The 16,011-nt window shown below is 43.4% G+C and overlaps 1 protein-coding gene across 6 annotated transcripts in view; it reads left to right on the plus strand.

Annotated features, from left to right (window-relative positions):
- Positions 1-16,011, plus strand: part of dennd1b (DENN/MADD domain containing 1B) — a 303,998-nt gene that overhangs the window by 77,674 nt on the left and 210,313 nt on the right. For 5 of the 6 annotated variants that reach the window (XM_070887322.1, XM_070887317.1, XM_070887318.1 and 2 more), the window contains exon 3: positions 11,448-11,491. The exons of the other annotated variant lie outside the window; for it this stretch is intronic. In XM_070887322.1, coding sequence (XP_070743423.1) covers positions 11,448-11,491 — 44 coding nt within the window. The remainder of the gene's footprint in view (positions 1-11,447; positions 11,492-16,011) is intronic. 6 annotated transcript variants of the gene reach the window in all.

Here is a 16,011-nt window from a genome sequence, read left to right on the forward strand (position 1 = left end):
TCATTAACAATTCTGCAGGGGGAAACCAGTAAGCGAGTGGGTTCGCGTCCGGTAGCTGAGCAGAACCCGAGATAACCGGGTCTGCAGGGAACCCTCCGTCACGCGTTTCAAGCTCTGCTTGATAGTTTGGACTGCCGTTCCGCTTGACCATTGGATGCGGGCTTAAAGGGCAGACCTGACATGCTTGATGACATTGCAGGTCATGAACATTGAATTCCGAGCTGGTAAAACATGGTCCATTGGCACTAACAAGGATGTCGAGCAACCCATGGGTGGCGAACACGGCTCGGAGGCTTTCAATGGTGGCAGTGGATGTACATTATTATACATTCAATCCATTTAGAGTAAGCGTCTACTGCTGCTAGGAACATCTTTCCTAGAAAGGGGCCAGCGAAATCTACGTGAACCCTGGACCACGGTTTGGAGGGCCATGACCACAGACTCAGTGGGGCCTCCCTTGGTGCATTGCTCAACTGTGAGCAAGTGTTACATTGGTGTACACGTGACTCCTAGTCCAGGTCCTGATCTGGTGAGCTGTGACGGGTGACCCCTCGCTCTCAAAAACATTCATTTCAAGAAGCAAATCTGCGGGTTGCGCCATTTCTACCCCGGTGGTGGGCAGTGGTAGTTGACCGAGGGCATCAGCACAGTTTTCAGTGCCTGGTCTGTGGCGGATTACATAGTCATATGCAGATAACGTTAGTGCCCATCTTTGGATGCAGGACGAAGCATTGGTGTTAATACCTTTGCTTTCTGAGAACAGCGAAATGAGTGGTTTGTGGTCGGTTTCGAGCTCGAACCCGAGTCCAAATAGCTATTGGTGCATTTTCTTAGCCCCGTATACGCATGCTAATGCTTCTTTCTCAACCATACTGTAGGCTCTTTCAGCCTTAGATAAACTTCTGGATGCATATGCAACCTGTTGCAGTTTGCCTGACACATTGGCTTGCTGTAACACACAACCGACCCCGTACGAAGATGCATCACAAGCTTAGTACTAAACGTTTACATGGGTCATACAATACAAGTTACTTTTTAGAACACAGCAGGTTTCTGGTGTTATTAAAGGCTGTCTCTTGAGATTTGCTCCAAACCCAGTTGTCACCCTTGCGTAGCAATAAATGCAAAGGTTCCAGCAAAGTGCTCAACCCCGGTAGAAAGTTACCAAAATAGTCGAGTCCCAGGAACGAACGCAGCTCCCTCACATTCTGCATTCTGTGTGTATTGTTGATGGCCTCCACCTTGGAGTCCGTGGGTCTGATGCCGTCCGCTGCAATCCTTCTCCCCAAAAATTCGACCTCTGGCGCCAGGAAAACACGTGGAACGTTTCAGCCTGAGTCCCACTCTGTCCAGTCGCTTTAGAATCTCTTCCAGGTTGTGCAAATGTTCGGTGGTCGATCAGGATGTCGTCTTGAAACACCATGGTGCGCGGAACCGATTTCAGTAGACTCTCCATGTTCCTCTGGAAGATGGCCGCAGCCGAGCGAATCCCAAAAGGGCATCTGCGGTATATGAACAGTCCTTTGTGCATGTTGACTCACGTCAATTTTTTTTGAAGGTTCAGCCAACTCCTGTGTCATGTAAGCAGAGGTTAGATCCAGCTTGGTGAACGACTCTCTTTCTCTCCCCCCCCCCCCCCCCCCCCAGGCTAGCGTTGCGAACAGGTCATCCGCTTTGGGTAATGGATACTGGTCTTGTAACGAGACTCAGTTGATCGTTACCTTGTAGTCCCCGCAGATTCTGACCGTCCCATCGATCGTTTTTCAACACCGGAACAATTGGACTGGCCCACTCATTGAACTTGACTGGCGATATGATTCCCTCTCGTTGACGTCTGTCCAGCTCGATCTCTACTTTCTCTCGCATCATATATGGAACCGCTTGGGCCTTGTGATGAACAGGCCATGCATCAGGGACTGGATGGATCTGCACTTTGGTGTCTGAAGTTGCCGGTGCAAATAATGACGGGAATTTGTTTAGCACTTGGGCGCACGAGGCGTCATCCACCGAAGACGGTGCTTTGATGTCGTCCCAGTTCAATTGGATCTTTCCAAGCCAGCTTCTGCTGAACAGCATTGGACCATTGCCTGGTACAATCCATAGTGATAAATCATGCACAGTTCCATTGTACGATCCCTTCACATCCGCACTGCCAACTACTGGTATGAGCTCTTTGGTGTAAATGCGCAACTTCGTGTGAATCGGGCTTAGTTTTGGCCTTTGTGCCTTGTTGCCCCACAGTTTCTCAAAAGCCTTCTGGCTTATAATTGACTGACTTGCCCCCGGGTCCAATTCCATGGAAACTGGAATGCCGTTTAATTTGACTTTCAACATTATCGGAGGGCTTTTGGTGATGAAGATGTGTATCCCATACACTTCCTCTCTCACTCGTTCAGCGTGATTCGCGCCGGATCGATCATCTTCTGCTGACTCGGCCACGTGGTGAGTTGCAATACGTTTGCACATTCGCTGGAGGTGCCCCATTGTTCCGCAGCCCTTGCACACATCGTGCTTGAATCGACATTGATGGGCCCGATGATTACCCCTGCAGTGCCAACATGGTGTTAATGGATTCGCATTCGCGCCCCACAGCGGACTCTGAGTCATCCTAGGTCTGGCCTCTGCAGGTTTGTAGGCCCTGTCATGTACAGTTTTGCTTCCTGAAGGCATTATTTTATGCTCAGCACTTGCCGGTGAGCTTCGATGCTGCAAAGCTATCTGTTTAGTGTTATCGTTTGTGGACGTGAAAGCCTGGGCTATCGTGATGGCCTTGCTCAGATGTAGGGATTCGGCAGACAGCAGTTTGCGAAGAATGACCTTGTGGCCGATTCTAAGCACGAAAAAGTCCTGCAACATTTGCCCCAAAAATCCAGCAAATACGCACGGTCCCGCAAGGCGTCTTAGGTCGGCGACATAGCTCGCAACGTCCTGGCCCTCAAAGCGATGATGCGTGTAAAAGCGATACCTGGCCATTAAGATGCTCTCCTTTGGCTTGAGGTGTTCCTGAACCAGTGTGCACAACTCTGCATATGTCTTGGTCTGTTGGTTTCGTCGGTCCTAGCAGATTTTTGACGAGGCCATATATCGTAGACCCACAATCGGTGAGGAGAATCGCCCTGCGCTTGACCACAGTATCTTCCGTATCCAGCTCGTTGACCACAAAGTACTGGTCAAGACACTCAACGAAAGCTTCCCAATCATCACCCTCAACAAATCTCTCAAGAATACCAACGGTAGCCATAACTGTGTGAAAGTTCGTGATCTGTTACTCGTCACCAATTGTTATATTCAGAATAACTCCACAAGACTGTACACTGTAGGCTCAAACTGTTGTGACCATGGTCTCTTCAATGTAACTCCAGAGTGAGGAAGCAGCATGGTGGACTGCCTTTTATACCTGCTTGCCCGGGGTGTGCAGGTGACCCTTGGGTCTCCAACAGGTGCACCCCCTGGTGGCAAGTCTTGCACACTAGTAAAGTTTACATACATAACAGGATGTGGGTGTTTTGAGGAGCAGGTGTTAACTCTGGGATATGGGAAGTATCTCCAAATGGCATGACTTGTGCTCAAGATTTCAGAACATGAGGTGGAGTTGTAGACAATCTGACACATCAGGGAAGGTGCATTCAGACATGAATGCAGCTATTATGCATGTCTCAGTGGAACCTTGCTATTTCTCCCCACTATTCTCTTTCCCATGATTTCCCCCCGCCATCACCACTGCCTTCCTCCCATCCCAACATTACCAAACCTCATCTCTCTTTCTTCCCCACCCCCCCCGGCCACTGTTACATTTCTTATATTGACCTAGAACCTGGAACATCTTACCCACTATCTGTTATGTTTGTAATGTACTTATGAATGACTCCACAGGGCAATGTGTTGTACTCAAACTGTAGTGACCTTGGTCTTTATTCCAAACTCCAGAGTGGGGCACAAGCATGGTGTGCAGCATTTTATACTGGGCCCTGCCACCAGGGCAGGAAACTCCTGGTCACCACCAGTTGCACACTCTAGTGGTGCCAGCATGTATATACACAGTGTAAATCTTATTTGATAGTACATCAGGTAAACCAGTCTCCATCTTGTACAACCACAGTGACTACATAGAGAGTACATCCATAGTCTGCATATACAACACCATCCTTCTTGGATGTTTCTTTTAAATTAAAAATAGAAGTCAGACATAAAATGAAGTACTTAGCTTAACAAATCGTGGCAACTGACTCAGTTGCTTGCAAATTGCACAATTTCAATCAAAAATATTGCTCGCATTCCCTTAATACTTGAGACAAAATGAAATTGTGTATTACCATAAGTTGATGGCTCTGGTAATCTGCAGTGCGTTACAAGCATCATCTCCTGTGAGCACCGTTAGGAGATCTGCTAATAATTATACATTGACAAACCACAACTCAACAGCTGGGCTTCATACCAGTTGTCAAGTAGCAAACGGGACTAAAAGCATCAAAAATGAATAGAGAAGCAGCTGCCAATAAACAAGGAGATGGCTAGGCACTCAAATCTCAAAATACTTGACAACTTTTTTCAGATGCCATCTTTTAGCTGGCCAGCCAACTGCACAAGTTTAAAAGCTATCATTTCTAATACAACAAACACGAAAATAATTGGAAAAAGGGCGTTGCCAAACTTCATTAACAGGCCCCTTCCAGACCAGCAGAAAATATCGATACTTGAGGGTGTTCAATTCCAGTCGTGGGATTTGGAGATTGACTGCAATGGAAAAATGAAGAATTTGAATTGAATATCATTTTATTCTATTAAAACTATACAATGCAGATTGCTTAATATTATTTATACTTTTCTCAATGCACGCATGCAGGTAATAACGCTAAGTTTTACACAGTTGTGATTGCCTTCCTGGACTCATCCAATGAAGGGAAAACTGGTCAGTGCTTTCCACACCCTAATCACCAGAAGATGCCTCATCAGCTACCTGACTCAGTGTCACAGATTTTCGTTGAATAATTGGACCTTGCCGTTGGGATTATTCAGACCATGACTTCCTTATAAGCTGAGTTCATTATCGTAAAATTATACTGCAGTTCAACTTGCTATCAAATTACCCAACTCCTGTTGAAAATATATCCAGTTATACTCCCTGATGCCTAATCTCTGTCAGCCTGGAGATGTGGCACTTTCCCTGCCTTGTCCATATCAGCAACCACCGTACCCTAACTTTTGAAGCCATGCAACTTCTGACTCGCTGTGAACAAAGCTTTTGTACATCTGATTATAGATACACACGTTGTTTGTGGACATCTGTGCTTCAGTTTGCAAGTTAATTGTAAGTTAATTGTAAGTTGGTTGCTAAAAGGATCGACAACATCTGTTAAACAGCTTCTGGTTTCAATTCCCTCCCTTCCCCTAGCCCATCAGACCTTACTTCCTCTCCGTTTCCTTCCTGTCCTAACCCTAAATTTGCATATTTCTCTCCGATCTCCCATCTTGCCCTTTCAAAGCTCATCTTACCAATGAGCTGGACTTCCTGCTTTCGCGACCCTATTCCTAATAAATTGCTGACCACACAACTTTCCTTCCTGGCTCCAATGTTGGTGGATATAGGCAACGGTTCTCTCTCCTCGGCTATTTTCCCCCTTTCCTTCAAATCTGCTGTCATCACCCCTCTTTTTAAAAAAAAAAGAAACAAAAAAAAACAAGCGTTGACCCCACTGTCAATGCAAACTGTCCATCCCATCTCCAACCTCCCTTTCTTCTTTAAGTTCTTGAATGAGTTGTCACCTCCCAAATCAATGCCACCTTTCCCAGAACTCCTTGTTTGACTCCCTCCAGTGAGGTTTCCACCCCTGCCACCATTCTGAAACTGCTCTTACCAAGGTCACAAATTGCACCCTAATTGACTGCGACAAAGGTAATCTATCCCTTCTGGACTTGTCTGCAGCCTTTGACATGGTTGACCCCAAAATTCTGCTTCAATGCCTTTCCACCATTGTCCAGCTGGAAGGGACTGCACTCACCTGGTTTCATTCCCATCTTTCCAGCCGTAACCATAAAATCACTGCAATGGCTTCTGTTCCCAATTCCGTACTGTCACCTTTGGTGTCTCCCTATGATCTACATGCTGTCTCTCGGTGACATCATCCGGCAACACAATGTGAGTTTTCATACATGCACTGATGATATCCAGCTCTACTCTCCTCCACCTCTCTGAAACCCTCCACTGTCTCGATACAATCAGACTGCTTGCTTGACATCCAGCACTGGATGAGTAGAAACTTCCTCGATTTAAATGTCAGGAAGACTGAAGCCATTGGTTCACGCCACAAACTCCGTTCCCTTTCCAGTGGTTGGATCTCCCGGGCAGCTGTCTAAGGCTGACCAAGTCTGTGCGCACCCTCCATGTCAAACTTGATCACGAATTGAGCCTCATATCCATTCTATCATTCAGATCACCCATTTCCACTTTCATGATATCTCTTGTCTCCGCCCTTGCCTCAACTTACCTGCTGCCGAAACCCTCATCCATGCCTTTATCATCCCGAGACTTAACTATTCCAACGCACTCCTGGCCGACCTCCCTAGTTCTCCATAAACTTGAGGCCATCCAAGACTCTGTCCCCGTGTGATAATTCGCAACTCGTCCCGCTCACCCATCTACCCTGTGCTTGTTGACCTACATTGGCTCCCTGCCTCAATTTTTAAAATTCTCATCCATATTTTCAAGTCCCTCCATGGCTTCGCCCCCCCACCTCCTCCCCCACTTCTAGGTTCTACATCCTGGTTCAGACTCATCGCTGCTCATTCAATCTGGTTCAGGATATACAGTTGTTTACCCTGTTCACACAGGTCCCAGATGCCCAGTGGAGGGTGCCACACCGTTTGGATGTCCCACTGACAGCAACATACCGTGCAAAACCCCATGGGAAAGTCTATGGGCAAGTGAAAGTCACAGGACCATCTGGCCCATAGCATTTCTTCTGACTATGAGCAATTCTAGGGGAGATTAACTAGTTTATTTAAAAATGTTTTGTTGGTTTCTTTTTCCTTCACACAGTGGGCATGCTGCGTATGATTAAAACGTAGATAAACTCGCTGCAAAGCTGCTCTCAATACAGCGCCGCAATATGACAAATCAGTTGTGCTGCAAGGCATTACCACTTCAGGGAGCTGAGGTGATTAATTTATCAGAGCTACACTCAAATGAAATATCAGTCATCTTAATCTGAAGTGTCAATTTGTTCAGTCGGTAGCACATTTACCTATTGAGTAAGAAGGTTGTGGGTTTAAGCCATACTCCAGGATTTGAATGCAAAATCTAGTTGACTCGCTAGTGCCAGACTGGGGGACAGTTGTATTGCTGGAGGTGCCCTGCTTCGAATGAAATGCTAAACTGTCTGCTTGTTCTCAGTCATTCTGGTGTTCTGGGCAATATTCTTCTCTCAAACTAACACACAGAACAGATTAAAGAGAGAGTGTGTATTTATAAACAATTTTTCATGTCTTCAGGATGTGCCAAAGTGGTTAATAATTAAAGAATTGCAGATTAATTGGTCATTCATTACATTGATGTTTGTAGATTAGTGGGCAAAAGCCCACTACTAATAAGATTGCAAAAACTAGTTTTGCCTGTATCGCAATAGTAATGATTGCACTGCAAAAGTAATGATATATGAAGTCCATTGTGATGTTTGAGAAATGTGATATCATTTCTTTTGAGATGTTTCATTGTTTTGTAACCCCAGAATTCGCTTGCCCTTATGGAAATTAGTATTTTATTTCATTTTTTTGTTTCCAGTTTTTTCTTTAATGCAAACTTAGTGAAGAGTTGCACAATAACTTGTGTACCACATTGTTAATGTACATTTTTATACTGTCTTTCGATTATAGATATGCCATTTATAGATATACCTTTATAGAGTGACATTATATATAATTGCTCTAGCATATATAACTTCTATTTGTGACTTCTAGAATTACATCTTTCCAGTAGTGGTTGTTTCCAGGGGCATTTACACTTTACAGTTTGCATATTTTGGAGCACATTTAACCCATGGGTGTTGATGTAAAACTCTGAGATTGCTGCAATTAAACCAAGTCTATTAAACTGTCAACAGCAACAGTTTTAGCAATTGTAGTTCTTGGGTTGATAGCAGTCTGTGACCAGTGTTTATTTGCAATATGACTTTGTTCAGAATTCTACCAGCACCAGTTTTGAAATGTGGTGAAATCCTGGAAGCACCCTCTAGTTAGATAAATGAGCCATTTTAACATACTTTTCATGGATTCTACTATGAAATAATTGCTCCAAATCACTCCACTGGTTTAATTTTTAATTTTGATGTGTTCAACATGAACACTTCATGAATAGTCCGCATTGTGGCTTATCTGACCCATCGGGAATCCAAAGAATTGATATATCGTGACTGAATCCATACATCATGCCCACAATAAAGATAATTTATTAATTAATCCATGCACAAGTGACACAAGTTTGGTTGCTTCAAGAGCCTCATCTGCCATATTTGATGCCTGTGCTTGCAGAGCTAACATCAAACAGACTGAAACTCTTGAAGTAGTCTGGAATTGATGCTGTTACATTTTGGGGTATAGAATGCAACCTATATACTGTATTGTTAATCGCAGGACTGCTTGGCTGTGCATTTCACGTTTCCTGAAGGCTCCCCAGGTTAAGGAGTTTTGTTTCTTCTGTATGAGAAACCGTCATTGGGAAGCAAATGGATAAATTGGGAAGAAACGTTCAGGAAACCAACTCCACCTGAAGTGTGTTCAGTGCTCGTAGCTGTGAACTTCCTTGGAGTGTGAGCTCCACACCTGCCGGGATCTAGATGAGAAGCTTGCTTGGCTCCTCTTACAATTCCAGAAAGTTGGCAGCGCAGCAGATTCTGGATGTACTCGATTTCCTTGTCCTTTTTAACTAACATACTAGGGAAATAAAGTCCCGAGGTAATTGAGTTGAACTACAGGTATTGGGAACTTTGACCGGCAATGTGGCTTATGTTTTTCAAAGAATAAGTCTGTGGCAAATTAGTGAAGTTTGAAGAAGTAATGTAAATATAGTGAGATACCAGCTAATTTCTCAACCATATCATCGGCAGTCCCTCGAAATCGAGGAAGACTTGCTTCCACTCTCAAAGTGAGTTCTCAGGTGGCTGTACAATCCAATACGGGAATTACAATCTCTGTCACAGGTGGGGCAGCCGGTGGTTGAAGGAAAGGGTGGGTGGGGAGTCTGGTTTGTTGCACGCTCCTTCCACTGCTTGCGCTTGTTTTCTGCATGCTCTCGGCGATGAGACTCTAGGTGCTCAGCACCATCCCACATGCTCTTCCTTCACTTTGGGCGGTCTTGGGCCAGGGATTCCCAGGTGCCGGTGGGGATGTTGAAATTTATCAAGGAGGGTGTCTTTGAAGCGTTTCCTCTGCCCAAACCAAACCATCGCACTGCTTAATCTAATTTCTTGTCGAGTGAGGCCAATTCATGATTATTTTAATGGATCACAGGAGAAAGGGTTGCTGCAGAGAAAGTTACCTTGTCTGGTAACCTGTTTGTATTCTGATGGGATCATCGTCATCGGCGGTCCTTCTATCGAGGATGACCTGCTTCCACGCCAAAAAGGGATGAATTCACAGATGTTTCAATGAGGGACCTGCTATTCCAGGTCCCGAACTGCATGTTGAACGGTGGAAGATTCCTGTGTGTGGATTTTTTTTATGTATGTTGGCTGTTTTGCACACCAGCCACCACACGGGCTTGACAGAGCTAGGTCTTGGTCCAGTAGCAAGGGTTAACCAGGACGACTGGAGACCAGCTCTGCTGCACGAACCTATTGCGCACACATGTTGCAATGTGGGCTGGCCCATGGCCCTCGCCTCTCCTGGGCCCCGATCATGTTGTTCCATGCTCTCTCGCTGCTCCTGCTGTAACTGCCCACGCTCCAATCACCGACCTGGGTTGTGGTGACGTCCAATCCCGACCTGCTGATGGTCCTTGCAGGTCGGGCCACCGCTCCGAATGCCGGGTCGGGCCTTCACAGGCACGCTAACACCAGTACTTCTCTCTCGCATGCAACTCTCGAACACACTATCTCATTTAAAAACATTTCTAGGTAACCTGATGAGATAACTTGGCAATGGCGTCATGAAGGTTAATTAATGCTTTTCTTGTTTCTGCACTGAACATTTTTGCTAATTAATTGTTAATTGAGTGGAAGGATGTGTTTGCAGTGTTTGTTCAGAGTTGGTCATACTGTCGGTTAGTAATTCCTGCAGTAATACATCTGCATGATCAAGCAGGATTGGATATCTTTTTTAAAACGCGTCCTAGAATATTTCCATATGTAAAATATGTTGAGTGTGAGCAACATGTAAACTCTCATGACCAATCCTGATTTTCTACTGCAGCATTTAAGCAATAATTCTGCCCTGATGTAGTTTATGGAACCATTTTCAGTTATGTGCAAACTGACATCCAGTGATTTTGCAATAACTTTAATGTTCCTTGCATGTGTTCGGAGTTTGCACAGATGCCGTAAATGTAGTCCCGCAAACCACTGGCTATGTAATGGTATACAGGATGTCTTGGGGCCCATTGGTTCAAGGCCATGGTATGCGTCTGGCCTCATAAACTAACACCTTTCTTTTTTTCACGGAGCCAAGCATCCACATAAAAAAATAAAGGTCAAGATTGGCTTGAGTGAAATACCACAAGTTCATGTATGCGATACAGATTGTTCCATATATATATGATCATAACAAACTGATTTTCTCACTGGTGATGTTAAGCATGAATTAATTTGTTAATCCCAGAGAAAGGAATTTGGTAAAATAGGGACTTTATGTATATAAACAGTGGACTTGGCTGTGCTTCCTGAATCTTGGCTACTTTCAGTACAAAAGCTGCCTACAATGTCAAATTTTATTTGATGATGATATACCAGGAAAAAAACATTTGTGTGTTTGTGTGTGTGTGTGTGTGACAAATATGAATGAAAAGCCACCACTGTATATTTTCAGTTATCTTTTTATTGTGTGCTAATTTTAATTTGTTTGAAGTTGATTAGTAGGTTGGAGCTTGCTCTGTTCAAACTTTACCACTCAATAAATAGAATTTTCTTCAATATCCAGCTTTGGAGGTTAATGAGGGTAAAATGGGTGTTTTATTGAAAATTCATACTTTTGTAATTAAATCGACTTTGTTCTAAATTGAAGAACATTTGTTTTTTGTTTCCGTAAAATACTTAAAGCAACTTGGAATAAAAGATGTAAAATGCACAAATGTTGGTGTACTGTCAGTAGAAATTCAGGAATACTATGCAGTGATATTTGGAAGACTGCTTCAGTATTTGTCTGAGAAGTTGAAACTGACTTTTGTTTTAATATTAATGTGCTCTGACTGTAATGCTTTATTCCTTCACAGCTGATTAATACTGTCTGTCAATTATTTACAGATCCAGTGGTTGTGTGGAAGTTCCCAGAGGACTTCAGAGACCAGGTTTGAAACATGATTAACTTTTTTTTTAATGTAATAGTCTTTCCTAGGTAGCCGTGACAAAGCAGAGATGAATGAAGTCAGTGAGCAGATCCCCCAGACGTAACCCAGAGCAATTACAATACAGACACTGCAGCAATGTTTTCAAAAGCTCAAATGTTTTGTTTGATCAATGATAGGAAACTTATTTTAATATTGATTTCATTACTTTAGTAGTGTTCTTTTTCTCAGTGCCCTTAATTTCTCTCCAAGCATGGGTATCTCCTCAGCCACAATTTTAGTTGGTGAACTATGAAGTGAAATAACGTTGCTCCTCAGAATACCATTCCGTCATTATAACTGGAGTAAACCTCCATCATTCTAGAAACAGCGAATAATAGCGGTTGGAACAGCAAAAATTGAATTGCTCACCACAGCTGGATAGCTCTATTTACCGATGACATCGGGATAGGAACAGGAGTCGACCATTCAGCACCTCGAGCCCTTTCCATCATTCAATTAGGCCATGGCTGATCAGTATCTTAACTCCGTTTACCCACCTTGGTTCCATGTTCCTCAATACCCTTGCCTAACAAAATGCTATCAATTTCAATTTCGAAATTTTCAGTTGACTTAACCACAAGAGCTTTTTGGGGGGAGAGTGGTCCAAATTTCCCCTTTTTGTGTGAAATGCTTCCTGACATCACTCCTGAATGGCATTGCTTTAATTTTAAGGTTAAGGCCCTTGTTCTGGACTCTCCCATCAGAGGCAATAGTTTTTCTCTCTCTACCCTGTCAAATCCTTTTAAGCATCTTAAACACCTCAATTCATTCACCCATACTCTTCTATACTCAAGGGAATGCTAGCCTGGTGTCTTCAGCCTGTCCTCATAAATTAACTCTTTTAGCCCCTGTATCATTATGGTGAAACTACACTGCACCCCATCCAAAGCCAATAGATCGTTCCTGAGGTGCGGCGCCCAGAACTGAACGCAAAACTCCAGATGTGACCCAACCAGAACTTTACACATCTGTAACATAACTTCCACCTCTTGGTATTCCAGCCCCCTTGTGATGAAGGTTCACATTCCATTAGTCTTTAAAATAATTTTTTGTACCTGTCCACTAATTTTTACTGATTTCTGTATGTGTGTACACTTTAGAGCCCTGAGTAATTGGGATAATGACTGCATATCATTTGTAAATAAAGGTGCAGTTTAGTATAGAAAATATATTGCCAAGAATATTGTAGCACCCTTTTCTTTCGTATTCTTGATAAAGTTAAGGTTTGTGTCAAATAAACCACCATCACTCAATACAGCCTCTCTGTAGAAGGGCTGCTGGTACTGACATCACCATATTGCAGCATGAGCTAAGTTCAGAGATGGGGAAGTAAGGGAAGAAATTGAAGCAAAAAAAGTCTTACTCACCCTCAGTAAATATAACTTCCAGTGTTTGAGCATCAGCACTGAAATAAGATTTATTCCATGGTTTTCAATTTACAGACCCAGCTTCAGTCTAGCTCGCCATCTTGATTCTTCTCTACACTTGAGGGTCTTACACGGTATGACAATATGGTTCTTTAAAATTAGATTTTCACACATACTTACACACAGTTGACATTTTGGTTACAGCAGCAGATAAGGTAGAATGGATTACAAAAAAACACACACATTGTCACTGCTAGAATATATACCTAAAGACCCTTGTTTCTCTGTATACAAGAGGAGAGGAGGTTTCAGTGCTACTTGCCTATATAACACAGAGTTCTTGAAAATTGAACTCGTTAAAAATCCTGTCAAAGAAGTTTATTTTGGATATGCATGCATGTTCATTCTTTTTAAATTAAAAAAAAAAACCCAGCTGTGAAATGCTACATTCCAGTTCACTCGCATCTGATCCAGCTGTTTCCCACTGTGTCAGGAGACATGATATTCTACCAGTGTCCCAAGCTTTATCCATCTCATTTCCGTGCTAGCGTAAATGGCACTATTGACTGTCACTAACCTTATCTGTGCAGGTAGTGAAATAGTTTCATTATCACACAACTTTTACGGAGCTTCCCCCATTATTCGGGAAGCTGAAGTTTACAGTAAACCTTCAGCTTTTATTTATAATTTATTTTTATCTATGCTATCGGTACCAGCAGGGTAAATTACAATTTGTACTGCATTTGGGTCCACATCCTCATCACCCTTGTTGTTTCGAAGCTCCACTGGCTCCCTGTGTCCCAGAGAGTTGATTTTTTAAAAAAAAAGGTTTGCATTTATATAGTGCCTTTCACAACCTCAGGATGTCCCAAAGTGCTTTCTAGCCAATGAAGTACTTTTGAAGTCACAGTTGTAATGTAGAAAACATGTTAAGATTCATGTACTCAACTTCAAATCCTTCCACAGCCTCATCCTCTCTACCATTGTGATTTATTTTGGCCACATGTCCCCTGCCTGCACCATCCCCTCCTCAGGCTCTCTCTCTCGCTCCTCTCTCTCTCTCTCTCACTCTCTCTCTCTCTCTCTCTCCCTCCCTCCCTCCCTCCCTCCCTCCCTCCCTCCCTCCCTATACTATACATGACTGCTCTTGGAGTCACTATAATCTTTCATCTCTGGAACTCCCTCAGCATCTCCATCTGGTCATTTCCCTCCATTCAAAAGTCTTAACCTTTTCTTCAACTATGTCCACACACCCTCTTCCCCCCCCCCTCATCTCTCTATTTACTAGCTATCCACAGCCCTGTAAAATGCTCTTGTAATGTTTCTCTGTGCATACTGAGCACTGTATTGGAGGTTTGGATGTGGAATCAGATCTACTCTACGCAGAATATAAAATCGGCTATAACATGTTTTGTCCAACATGTAATTTTATTAGTAAGTGATCCTTTCCAATTCTTAATGTGAGTACCTTGTATTATTAAGAGTCATTTTATTCATCAGCATTTTCTGTTACATTCTGATCATTTTAAGCCTATTGCCTTTCCAACACTGTAAACTTTAATTTCTGTAGTCTGTAATGTTGAAAACATCCCAAGGTGCTTTTAGAGGAGATGAGAAAAACAGATAAGGGTATGAATGCTAAGCCGTGAAGCGAGCAATTAGAAGATGATGAAAAGCTTTGTAAAAAGATGGATTTTGTGTAAGTTTTTATATGTGAAGTGTACATGAACTATATAGGTAGGAATAGGGTTGCGGCGATGGAGTGAGGCAAGGCCGTGGAGGGATATGCAGAAGAAGATAGGGATTTTAAATTTAATGCATTGGAGTCAGAGAGCCAATGTTGTTCGCGCAGGACAGAGCGGTGGGTCAAAGTGGAGAACAGATTAAGGGTGTCTGGATTTTGGACATGTTGGAGTATATGTGGAGTGGGGAATGAGAAGTGAGCAAGGAAGACATTGGAGAAATTGTGTCTGGAGGTGACCAGAATATGCTGAAGGATTTCAGTAATAGCGTGGGTACAGTGTCAGCTGTGGCTCAGTGGGTAGCACACTTGCGTCTGAGCACAAAACAAATCTAGGCTGACACTCCAGTCGGAGGTGCCATCTTTCGGATGAAACATTAAACTGAGGCCCTGTCTGTCCCCTCAAGTGGATGTAAAATATCCTACAGCATTATTTTGAAGAGGAGCAGGGGAGTTATTTCTGGTGTCCTGGGGCCAATATTTATCCCTCAATCAACATGACAAAAAAAAATAGATTATCTGGTCATTATTACATTGCTGTTTGTGGGAGCTTGCTATGAGCAAATTGGCTGCCGTGTTTCCCACATTACAACAGTGACTACACTCCAAAAGTACTTCTTTGGCTGTAAAGCACTTTGAGATGTTCGCTGGTCATGAAAGGCTCTATATAAATCTGAGTCTGTCTTGCTTTCTTCCAATGTTGCTGTTCGATGGAAGTGGTCTTGAAGGATTTGAAGCTCAGTTGGGTAGGATGCCGGACTTTCACATGGTCTAGTTCAGCCTGAGTGTCAAGGAAGCAGAGTTTATGGCAGGGGATGAAAACAATAGCTTTGTTCTTTCTGAGAATCATTTGGAGAAATGTTTGACCCTTCCATGACTGGATGTTGGACAGGGAAAAGGACAGCACTGTGATCAAGAGAAGTTCTGGTGAGAGAGAGCTGGCTGTCATCAGGGTACATAAGGAAACTGACCCCATACTTGTGGATAATGTCACAAAGGGACTGCATGTAGATGAAGAAGTGGAGTGGGCTAAGGATTGATCATTCAGAGTCTGTGGACATGACACTGTGCGGACAAGATAAGATGTGCAGGCTGCATTTAGTGAGTTAGCAGTGGAACCGTTGAAGGGTAGTTCCACTGAACTGGTCAATAGTGTAGAGGTGATGAAAGATAATGGTGTGATCAATCATACCAAACACTGTCGAGAGGTGGAGAACGGGATGAATAATGCGGGATGTCATTTGTACCTTCAGCCAGAGCAGTTTTGATGCTGTGAGATGGGCAGAAATTTGAACAGGATTTTTGGGAGAATTGGGTAAGGAACTGAGGGGCAACCCAGGAGATTAGAGATGGGGCAATAAGCAAAGACCTAT

Source organism: Pristiophorus japonicus, chromosome 8 (assembly GCF_044704955.1).
Source record: "Pristiophorus japonicus isolate sPriJap1 chromosome 8, sPriJap1.hap1, whole genome shotgun sequence".
Lineage (NCBI taxonomy): Eukaryota > Metazoa > Chordata > Chondrichthyes > Pristiophoridae > Pristiophorus > Pristiophorus japonicus.